This window comes from Poecilia latipinna, unplaced genomic scaffold (genome assembly GCF_001443285.1).
Source record: "Poecilia latipinna isolate Pla-1442-1.1 unplaced genomic scaffold, P_latipinna-1.0 Scaffold2799, whole genome shotgun sequence".
NCBI lineage: Eukaryota > Metazoa > Chordata > Actinopteri > Cyprinodontiformes > Poeciliidae > Poecilia > Poecilia latipinna.
In genome coordinates, this window is record NW_015115415.1 from 52,912 (window position 1) to 65,112 (window position 12,201).

At 43.7% G+C, this 12,201-nt stretch overlaps 1 protein-coding gene across 1 annotated transcript in view; it reads left to right on the forward strand.

Annotated features, from left to right (window-relative positions):
• The first annotated feature begins 6,735 nt into the window (after window positions 1-6,735).
• dok2 (docking protein 2) overlaps window positions 6,736-12,201 on the forward strand; it is a 14,573-nt gene continuing 9,107 nt past the window's right edge. The window contains exons 1-4 of the mRNA XM_015021516.1: window positions 6,736-8,280; window positions 8,358-8,495; window positions 8,573-8,740; window positions 11,447-11,555. Coding sequence (XP_014877002.1) covers window positions 8,221-8,280; window positions 8,358-8,495; window positions 8,573-8,740; window positions 11,447-11,555 — 475 coding nt within the window. The 5' untranslated portion in view covers window positions 6,736-8,220. The remainder of the gene's footprint in view (window positions 8,281-8,357; window positions 8,496-8,572; window positions 8,741-11,446; window positions 11,556-12,201) is intronic.

Genomic DNA, 12,201 nt, shown 5'->3' on the forward strand with positions numbered 1-12,201 from the left:
CACTTGCTTGTTGTGTCTAACATTAGTGCACATAAATTGTCCTGTCGCATTAATTTTAAAGATTACAGCCTCAGATTTGGAAGGGATGTCCACCATATTCTGTGTCACCATTAGAAGTGAGAACTGTAGCATCAGCTGGTTCCCACTGAGCGGTTTGGTACGCAGGTTTTCCTGCTTTCACAGCCAAATGGGAATGCTGCAGGCGGCCATTGTTTTCCGATGCTCAGGTGGTCAGCCCGATGTCTGACGTTAGAACGTCAATGCAAAGTGACTCTGAAATGGTCAGAATCTTCTGAGGCACAGCTGTTTGTGATTTGCCATTAGACTGTAAACCGATTCTGCATTTGGGAAAAGGAGGAACTTTGTGCCACTACATGTATGCTGTAATTCCTGTAAATGAATGAGAAATCTTGCATCTTGCAGGCGCGTTGTTTGGCTTTTCCCTCTGCAGAGACATTCTGAACAGTCTTGGAGTGTCGGCAGCTAATTCAGGATTAGCATGGAAACAGAGCTAACGGGAGGCATTCGGCTTGGGGACAAAGCTGTCAGGTTGAGGACTGGACTCTTTACTATTTACACACAGCTCTGATCCCACTGGGTCCAGTCGAAGCAGCTGGACGACTGGACCCACAGCAACAAAAACACCAAACTGGACCTCCAGCTGAAGGGGGCCCAGCCACGACACGGTCAGGTCGGTTCTATGGACCGCTTTTACAAAAGAAGCAGAAGGAATAGAACTAGAGGTGAGCCGACCGATCGGCCACTGATCATAATCAGCAGATTTCCGTGAAAAAGAGTATGATCGGTGACTGACGATCACTGTCTCTTGTCGCCGATCACCTGCATCTCACCTGGCAGCCTGCGAGTGAAGCCGACACCCATCAAATAGTCTGAGTGGTTAGTGCGCCGTTTGTGCAGGTTTGTGCATCTCCACCTGAGGATCCCTCTTTTTCCCTCCTGGGATCTTCCTCTTAGAGATAAGTGTACAGAGGGCTGTTTTAAGGAGGATGGGGTTTTAAAAAGGTTTGTTTGGGCTCCACTCTTATTTGGGCTGCTGCCTCCTGTAAGGGCCCTCCTTAACGTTATGGGAGGTTTTCCCCTTCTGGGCTGTTTCCTAGAAGCTCAACAGGGTCGAGTCATCAGACCCCTGGATCCTGAACATGTTCTGTTTTTTCATGGTTCTTACTTATGTAGCAGTGTGATGTTGTTACACTAGATTGTCAAGTGATAAGCTATTCCAGAGAGTACTCGTATGAGCACTGGCAGCTTTTACTTTGAAAAGACGGCAGATCCATTGCAAAACAGCGGGTAACTTCCTGTTTCAAAATTATTATTTTTATTTAAATGTGGTGTGTTGTGAATGAAAATGTGAATTGTTATCTCTACTGTTGAATATATTGAGTTCATATATTGTTGTTTTGAGTGTCAGTTCGGGGTTTAAGAAGAAAAAGTAACGGGTCACACCATTATAGTTCATGAAAGGTTTTCCCGCTCTTTCTGTTTGGATTCTGTGGAAGAAGGTAAGAAGTTTTGTTTTCTGTGTTTAATAAGTGTATTTTAAGTATAAGTGATATGTTTTGTAAAATAATGTGCTTTGGGGCTCTCGAACTGTGTTAAACAGGCGCTGTGGAGCATTGTGAGGAGAAAGATCCTGTTTGGATTATTTTCTGCTGTTTGAATGCAGGAGTATTAAAAGTGCCTTCAGATCAGCTGTTGTCTGGCTGTTATTCCCACAAGACACAACGCAGATTCAACTACGCTACACTGATATGTTTGTTTCTGGTTCATCTGTTCATACTCTGTTTATGTCGGTTCTAGTGAGTGGTGGGGGAGTTCCAGGGTCATCAGTGACTCGGGGGAAACACAGTTAAAGGTGGCTTCTTTCAATATAAATGGCATAAATAATCCGGTCAAGAGATGGAGATTATTATCTAAACTCAGGAAGGATAAAGTTCAAATAGCAATGCTGCAGGAATCCCACCTAGATGATTCTGAACAAGCCAAATTGAACAAGATGGGGTTTAAATCTGTTTACTTTTCCTCCCACAGCTCCGGGAAATGAAGAGGGGTTGCAATTTTAATATCGAGTTCCTTGTGCTACGAACATGTTGCAGAACATAAAGACAGGGAGGGTCATTATATTTTAATTACAGGGATAATAGATGGCATCTTGATAAGTCTTGTTAATGTCTATGCCCCACCCAGTAGCGACTGGTCGTTTTACAAGAAAATACTTGAATTAGCAGCAACAAAAAGTCAGGGTGTAATGATCTGTGCAGGGGACTTTAATATTAGGTTAAACCCAAATCTGGACTCTTCGAATGGGAAAACAAACTCAAATGAAAAATATGATGGACAAAGTGGGATTAGTGGATGTATGGAGGGATAAGAACCCAACTAGTCGTGACTACACACATTATTCCTCTTCCTATAATGTATATTCAAGAATAGACTATTTCTTCATGTTTAAAAAAGATGTGCACAGATTGGAAAGCTGGGAGATAAGATCTAGTCCAATCTATATCTCCCTTCAACTGGCTGAAAAAAGCAGATCCACCCTCTGGAGGCTGAATACAAACTTATTAAACAGTACAATCTTTAAGGAGAATATGAAAACTGAAATAATACAATATTTCGAAGAGAACAATAATAATGAGGTGGGTCAGGCAATACTTTGGGATGCTCTAAAGGCCGTAGTCAGGGGAAGAATAATAGCCTTTTCCTCCAACGAAAAGAAAATTAGACAACAAAAACAAACTCAATTGGAATTTGAGCTGAAAAAACTTCAGCACTCCAAAACCTTCAAGAGGGCTACAAGAGCTAAAATTGAGTTGGTGAAAAAAGAACTGAATGATTTAAACATACAAGAAATACAAAAGAAACTTCTCTTTACTAAACAGAAATATTACGAAGCAGGGGGGAAATCTCTGAAGCTCCTAGCATTTAAATTACAAAAACAACAAGCTGATAGAACTATTCACAAAATAAAGAATATGTATACAAATAGGGTTGAAACAAACCTTGAAAAGATTCAGAATTGCTTTGGAGATTTTTTCCAAACTCTATATTCCCAACGCAGTCTGAACAATGAACAGCAAATGGACACATTCCTTTCCCAACTCTCTCTGCCAAACATTACAGACGAGCAAAACGAACGATTAATATCAGAGATAACTGAAGCAGAACTAAAATCAGTGATTAGAAAGTTGAAAGGAGGGAAATCTCCAGGAACAGATGGGTTTACCTCTGAGTGGTACAGAGAAATGCAAGATCAGTTGGTCCCTGTTTTAGTAAGAGTTTTCAACAATGTACTAGAAAAGAAAATCATCCCTCCCTCATGGAGAGACGCAATTATTTCACTAATCCCTAAGGAGGGAATGTGGAAACTATCGCCCAATAAGTGTGCTAAATATTGATTATAAATTATTTACTGCCATAATCGCACAGAGATTGGAAAACATCCTGCCAGTGATAATCCATAAGGACCAAACAGGCTCCATCAGGCAGAGACAGACTCAGGATAACATCAGGAAAACCCTGCATATTTTAAATCATGTAACCCATCAAAAAATAGAGACTGTGGTACTGAGTCTGGATGCAGAGAAAGCTTTGGATTCAGTCAGATGGTCTTTTCTTTACAAAGTTATGTCCAGGTTTGGGTTCCACCAGACCATAATAGATGTAATCGCATCTTTATACAATAGACCATCGGCTAGGATAAAAATTAACGGAGACCTATCTGATCGTTTCACTCTGGAAAGGGGTACGAGGCAGGGATGCTGTGTAATCTTCGCCCTCTTCATAGAGCCTCTAGGTCAGTGGATAAGACAGAGGACGGACACAGCTGGAGTTCTCATGGCATCCGGAGAACAAAAGCTGTCATTGTTCGCAGATGATTTACTGTTGACCATAACAAACCCAGCTAAAACCCTACCTATACTTATGGGAGCGATCGAGGAATATGCTTCGCTTTCGGGCTACAAGATAAACATTACCAAGACTCAGGTTTTAACATTTAACTATAACCCACAAAACAATATTAGGAGCCTCTACAATTGGAACTGGGAAGCAGAATCCATAAAATATTTAGGGGTCACATTGCCCGAGGTTTTTTCCAGAATTTTTGAAGTCAACTATGGGCCCCTAATTTCAAATCTGAGATCAGACATAGAGAGATGGAGTTTGACCCCATTTTCAAATTTATACTCAAGAGTGGAGTCGGTCAGAATGAACATTCTCCGGCGCTTCCTCTATTTCAGTGTCTACCTATTCTGATATCAGATAGGCGTTTCATAGAGTGGGAAAGATTAATATCTAGGTATGTCTGGCAGGGAAAAAAGGCAAGAGTGAGATATAGTACGCTGCAGTTAGGAAAGAGAAAGGTGGACTAGGCTTTCCTAATCTACAGGTTTATTACATTGCAGCTCAATTAAGACCAGTGTTCTGTGTTCTCCATCTTACAATGAAAGGGGGAAAGATTTGGAAAGAGTTATAGTAGAAGGAACACCTTCATTATATATATTAATGGACAAGGACTTACAGGAGGGGCTGAATATACCTGATGGGTCAATATTACACACAATGTTGGATTCTTGGAATAAGGTCGTTAAAATGTGTAAATTGGGTAACCAGATGAGAATACTCAGATGGTGTGCCTTTGATTCAGCTTTTAAACCAAACAAGATTGATGGGAGATTTAGAGGATGGATCCAAAAGGGATTAACCACCTACCGTACATTTACCCAGAAGGCGGTGTTTCAGAGTTTAGAGGAACTTCAGAGATCCAAAGGGTTGGAGAAGGACGACTTCTTTAGATATCTACAGGTTAGGGCCTATTTCAACCAAAATATATGTGACAATTGGGAAACGGCCAAACCAGGACTTCTTAATGTGTTTCTGTCCTTGTTGAAGTCAGGTTCATGCAAAAAACTTGTTTCCATACTGTACAATGGTATTCTATTGTCTAAACAAGGTGACACAGACTACATAAGAAAGAAGTGGGTAAAAGAAGGAAATCTATCAATCTCAACTGAAGTCTGGGAACAGTTTAATAAATTACACTGGATGACCTCGAGCTCCAATACATGGCGGCTGTTCAGTTGGAAAAACTCTGTTCGATATTTTGTAACTCCAGTTCATAAAAAACACCAGGGCAGCGGAGACACATGTTGGAGACTCTGTGGAACAAATGGAGCGGATCATCACCATATCTTCTGGGCTTGTCCGGTGATTTAGGGAACAAATGTGTTCCCACCTAAATAACATATTTACTGAAAGAATCCCATGTCATTGTGAATCCCTATATTTAGGAAACTTTTCATTTGATAACTGGACTCTGGAAGATAAAAAGCTGCTGTTAGTGCTTCTGGCAGCAAGCAAAAAGACAATCACTAGAAAATGGTTAAAGCCCGAAGCACCACAGTGGAGGATTGGGCTGCACACAACTCTGACAATCTGTGACTGACATCTTTGTACTTATACAGGTCCTTCTCAAAAAATTAGCATATTATGATGAAGTTCATTATTTTCCATAATGTAATGATAAAAATTAAACTGTCATATATTTTAGATTCATTGCACACCAACTGAAATATTTTTGGTCTTTTATTGTCTTAATACTGATGATTTTGGCAAACAGCTCATGAAAACCCAAAATTCCTCTCAAAAATTAGCATATTTCATCCAACCAATAAAATAAATGTATTTTAATACCAAAAAAGTCAGCAGATGGAAGCATGAAGTGCTCCAACATCTCCTGATAGCTGCTGCACTGATCCTGCCCTTGATAAAACACAGTGGACCAACACCAGCAGCTGACATGGCACCCAGACCATCACTGACTGTGGGTACTTGACACTGGACTTCTGGTATTTTGGCATTTCCTTCTCCCCAGTCTTCCTCCAGACTCTGGCACCTTGATTTCCTTTGGACCACTGAGCAACAGTCCAGTGCTGCTGCTCTGTAGCCCAGGTCAGGCGTTTCTGCTGCTGTTTCTGGTTCAAAGTGGCTTGACCTTTGACCTGGGGAATGAGGGACCTGTAGCCCCTTTCCTGCACACGCCTGTTCACAGTGGCTCTGGATGTTTCTCCTCCAGACTCGGTCCACTGCTTCCCCCAAGGTCTGGAATAATTTGCTCGTTCAGAGAACCTTTTCATGATATGCTGATTTTTTGAGAGGAATTTTGGGTTTTCATGAGCTGTTTGCCAAAATCATCAGTATTAAAACAATAAAAGACCAGAAATATTTCAGTTGGTGTGCAATGAATCTAATATATGACAGTATAATTTTTATTACATTATGGAAAATAATGAACTTTATCACAATATGCTAATTTTTTGAGAAGGACCTGTATAAGTACAAAGATGTCAGTCACAGATTGTCAGAGTTGTGTGCAGCCTGTGTAAATGTCTGGTGGGACCAGCGAATGGGCAGAGCAGGGCCGTAAAGTGGGGGGGCCAATGGCCCCTGGGCCCCCCTGTTCCGTCGCCCATGAACAAAAGACATCCGGACCCATCAGCAGGTAGAGCAGCGCAGCTACCAACACTCACCGGATTAGCATCACGGTCAGAAAGCTAAACAAATATCCCCAACAATAATTCAAGTCTTGGAGCTGCGGAGTGAGACGCCGGTTCTGGTTCTGGTTCTGCTGTCGGACCGCCGCTACTGGTGGTAATATTTCCCATACGGAGCCACTCAGCCTCCAGACGGTGAGCTCTCACAGCTGCTTGGAGCTGCAGCAGGGAGCTGAAAACAACCAATCAGAGCCAGCATTAATCAGCGAGCCAATCAGCATTAGTCTTGATTTCGTTGTTTATTTTGATGCTTTTGACTTTAATGAATGTTTCCTTTTCTTCTTGACATTATTTGATATCTGTGTTGTGAGATTTATTTGGCTCCTGTATAATTTATGGCTGAGAGCCTTACTGTTAAATATTATTGTACTGATTGCAGGTTTTTCAGTCCTTTTGACTGAACAGCTGCTGTTCTTTGCCTGCAAGTATTTTGCATGTTTTATGTCTTAAATTAGGTGAATTTACTACCAGATAATTTTTCCATTTTGCCAGATCACATAGTAGCATTTATACCTGAAGTGAAAAATTAACAGCCAATCCAGGTGATCGGCAGCAAAAACCTGATGGGAGCGTTCATCAGTAGAACCCGTTCCACACTCGTTGGAAACAAGGCATCAGTTTGTTGGAGCCGGTTAGAAGTCCACCATTTTGGATCAAAGCAGTCATGGTGACAGTAGACCAGCTGCAGGCCAGATAATCCTGATTCGGACCTGGTACTGGGTCAGAATATCTCAGATTAACAGAGATGAATCAGTTTTGCTGCTCTAGTTCCTGACTTAGTTCTGTCCTGGTTCTTAAATGCTTGGAGTCGGTTTTCTCTGCAGGACTTATTGCAGAAAGTTTATGTTCTCCTGCAGCATATCAGCCTGTAGATTCTCAGAAAAAGGAAGTGTCAACCCACTGATCTCCTTGATTGGTGTGTCACAGCTGAAGCTCCACCTGCTGACAAACCACAGAGTCGAACTTCCTGTTAAACCGTCTGCAGCTTCCACTCTGCCACTTCGCTGCTTTATTTCCCCTCTATGTGCATCTAATGCTCCCAGTTACACATTTCAAGGCTGGTTTCTGAAACATGAGCAGGCAAAAGACATTTCAGTGTCAGTTCAGCTGCAGGAGCTTCGCTTCCTCCTCTGTCCTCCACGCAACCAGCAGGGGGCGCTTCGGTTTCAGCTGCTGCAGCCTGTAGAGCAGCAGCTGCTGAACAGTCCAAGTTCTGATGAGAACAGTCAGATCTGGGGAGTCTGCTGGAGATGAAGTGATGAGATAGAAACAGCAGGAGGAAGAGGAGAAGGAGAAGAAGAAGGAGGAGGAGGAAGAGGAGGAGGTCCAACCAGAGGAACGGCGACTTCTGCATCAGACGTTGCAACAGACACCGACAGCAGGAAGCACACATGACACCCTGAACGTCACTCTGCTTCAGCAGCGAGACCCGTCGGGCCGGAGCCACCAGAGACCGGTCAGAACCGAAACACGGGTCCAACAAGAACCAGAGCAGAACCAGAAGAGCTGCAGGAGGAGGAAAGCAGAAGTTTAAAGAGGTAAAAGGAGAAGATAGTGGAGACAGACGAAACCCGGACCTCTGACCAGAACCAGAACCAGGGAGGAGGTGCAGAAAGCCTGAGGACAGTGGAGCAGCGGGTGGAGCGCGATGGAGGAGGACATCAGGAAGCAGGGGATGCTCTTCCTCCAGCAGCAGCGTTTCGGGAAGGTAAACCCTGACAGGAACCTTGTGGGTCAACCTGATGGGTTCTGTCGGCCCGGTTCTGACTGTGTGTGTGTGTGCAGAAGTGGAAGCGGGTGTGGTGCGTCCTGTACCGGGAGAGCTCCTGCTCCATCTCCAGGATGGAGTTCTTTGAGTGTAAAGACGGAGGCAACGTGGAGAAGAACGACAAGACTCTGCGCAAGCAGCAGGAGAGCAAGAAGGTAACCGCCCTCCTCCGTTTCCATGGCGATAACACCTCCCGTTTCCACGGTGATGACCCCGCTCCCACGGCCCCCAGGTGATCCGGCTGGCGGACTGCATCCGGGTTTCGGAGGTGGAGGTGGACGGCGGGCCGCGGGACACTGGCGCCTTCCTGGTGGAAACCACGGAGAAGATCTTTGTGTTCGCCGCGGATCGGAACCAGCTGGACGACTGGACCCACCGGCTGTGTGAGGTCGCCTTCCCTGTAGGTACACCCGGTTCTGATCGGCCCGATCAGCCAGCCGCTGATGCAGCTCAGCCGTTCTCACCCACAGGCCGGTTCTGGTTCTGATCTGACAGACAAGAAAGAGAAAGAAGGTCCGAGAGCGTTTCTGAGCCGGACCCGTCCTCTGAAAGTAGAACCAGCTGAGGTCGGGGGTCACAAAGGGTTGGTTCTGGTTCAGAGTGTTTGACCGTCCTCTGGCGATCAACTGGACCACGACCAGAACCTCAGCCGGTCCAAACTGATTTTCCTACCATTCTACCAACAGAACCAGCACTGTGGTACCATACGGTTCTGCTGGAAGCTCTGGACCCATCAGAACCGATCAGAACCTGATTATTGAGGGTTTCTCTGTGAGATTATAATCTGGATTATCAGGGAAGCTGAGCAGCAGAATCTGATCTCTGCTTTTAGTTTCTGCTGCAGCGTTTTGGATCAGATGAAGGATTTTAACTGGATTATGAAGAATCATCATCATGGATCAGATTATAGATTATAGATTATCAGTTCCACTGCCGGACAGGATGTTGATCATTTCTGAAGGAAGGAAATCGGTTTAATCTGAGATTTCAATGACATCCTGGTTAAAATAACTCAGAGCTTCTTTACTTGATCAGATCAGTGATCCACTGATCAGGTTCTGTTCAGAGGTTCTGGTCCAGAAACAGTCGGGTCAGAACTTAAAGCAGGAAGTTTGGAGCCATCCAGGTATTATGTTAATGTGTTGATGGTAGAAAATAAATCAGCTTCAGTTGTTTCTGCGGCGCTCCAGTCAGTCTCAGCAGGGCCGGATCTCCGGGGGGCGCGGCCGGGGGCCACACTTCATGTCCTTAAAGCTCTACTTATAAATATTAGCTTCCTGTTAGTCCAGATGCCTCTTATTAAAATAAAATATTAACTCATCAAAAGAAAATGTTTGTACATATAGTCTCAGGTCCCTGAAAAACGTCACAGGAAAATTTCTGAGCCGCCATGTTTTACGAACGTTAGGGTTAGCATTAACACTGCTCAAAGTGATGAACTGTAGCAGTTTAATGTCTGCTAGCTGCACAAGCTCCATAATGATTCACTGGACTCTGTGGTCGGAGCATTATTCTCCTTCCCATTAGCCTCCTTCCTATTAGCAACATTCCTAATAGCCTCCTTCCCGTCAGATTTTTGCAGTTTATGAATCAATTGTTTGGACCCAGAACTTCACTGACTCTAAGATCAACATCACACCAGAACCAGATAGAAATATTACAGTAACAAAGCTGCTCTACAAAGGAGAGGTCTCACTCTAACAAAAACTGCTGGGCTGATGCGTTTTTGGATAAAATGTTTTTGTTCTTCATTCAGAAGTTCTTCAGAAATGCAACTCAAGTAAGAGCAGTGATTCTTCATGATAAATACTCAAGGCTAAAAGTACGGTGCAGTAAAACTACTCCTACAAGTACTTTTTTTTCCCAAAAGTTGCTCAAGTAACTAAGTAAATGTAACTAGTTACTATCCCCTTTGCAGATGACGTCACTTTTACCCAGAAAAGGATTTAGATCAGTCACTCTTTAGCTTATTTTATCAGAAACTGTAGACCACTCACTAGTTAGAAATGGAATTAGATACTTAGCAACCCTGAACAGGAGCAGTTAGTTTACATACTTTAGAACATTAGATTAGTTTTCTTTCCTCTTTTTTTTCTTTCCTTTGGTTTATTTTGTTTGTATTTCCTTTTAACTCATGTAAAGCACTTTGAATTGCTGCTGAAAATGTGCTACATAAATAAAATTACCTAACCTTGCCTCAATCTGTACTCAGATTTCGATGAAAGCAAGTCATCAAATGTCAGAATCAGATCGAATTTCTGGGAGAAATGTTGCCTAGGAGACAGAAACGTCCTAAATAAAGTCACAAGGTCTGAGGAGCTTCAAGTCCCAGAGATACGAGAAACAGCAGAAAAGTTCTGGGATGTTGAGCTGAGATCAGGACTCAAAGTTTTCTAGGAGTTTAAAGAAAGCGATAGACTTTATTTATCAGACAAATTTAAACTTGTAGCGTTTTTTTAGAGGCGCGACGAAATAAACATCTTAATGTTTTTGTGGATATTTTATTGACATTCAGAGGATTTCCAGCATGGAAGCCGAACTGATTCACAGAAACGTTTAACAGTTTTCATTTCTCTGCTTCGCGTTCTCGGTTCATGATCCGGTTTGGGCTCAGAACCTGCAGGAGGACCGGGTCAGCAGGTTCTGGTAAAAATAGCAGGATGCTGACAGACAGTCGGCCTCTTGACTCACATCTCGACTTCCCCTTTAATGGAGCGCAACAGGAAGTGCAGGCAGCCAATCAGAGGAGCTCAAAGAGACGACGCAGACTGAAGAACCAGGACCAGAACCAGGACCTGAACAAGAACCTGGACCTGGACCAGAACCTGGACCAGGACCAGAACCTGGACCAGAACATGCTCAGGGTTGGATCTAAGAGAAAAAAATCCCTGGAACTAATAAAAATTATATATATTTTAATAATAATAATAATAATAATAATAATAATGGTTCTGATGGAAGGTCCGTCAGACCCAGGCTCTGGGTTCTGGATCAGGTTCAGCCGTTTGTAGAAACCCGTTGAAAGAACTTATTTCCCGTAGATCTGAGTTATTGTTTGGTTCCATGCAGATGATTCTGTGATGATAAACCGATTTCTGTCCATCAGATGAGCTGGATGGAGGGCGGAGCCAAGAGAGGCAGCCTGCAGAGAGGAAACCGGGTGGAGGACGAGGAGGGCATGGAGGACAACTCCCTGTACAGCGGCCGAGAGAAAGGTAGGACGGAGGGACGGAGTCACAGACCCTCAGTCTTCAGCTCATCCTACATTCTGGACTTCCTGTTTGCCTTCAAGTCTTCCTGTTTGCCTTCAAGTCTTCCTCTATGCCTTCAGGACTTCCTGTTTGCCTTCAGGATTTCCTGTTTGCCTTCAGGACATCCTGTTGGCCTTTAGGACTTCCTGTTTGCATTCTAGTCTTCCTGCATGCCTTCAGGGCTTCCTGTATGCTTTCAGGACTTCCTGTTTGCCTTCAAGTCTTCCTGTATGTCTTCAGGACTTCCTGTATGTCTTAAGGACTTCCTGTTTGCCTTCAGGACTTCCTGTTTGCCTTCAGGACTTGCTGTATGCCTTCAGGACTTCCTGTACGCTTCCAGGACTTCCTGTTTGCCTTCAAGTCTTCCTGTATGTCTTCAGGACTTCCTGTATGTCTTAAGGACTTCCTGTTTGCCTTCAAGTCTTCCTGCATGCCTTCAGGGCTTCCTGTACGCTTTCAGGACTTCCTGTTTGCCTTCAAGTCTTCCTGTATGTCTTCAGGACTTCCTGTATGTCTTAAGGACTTCCTGTTTGCCTTCAAGTCTTCCTGCATGCCTTCAGGGCTTCCTGTACGCTTTCAGGACTTCCTGTTTGCCTTCAAGTCTTCCTGT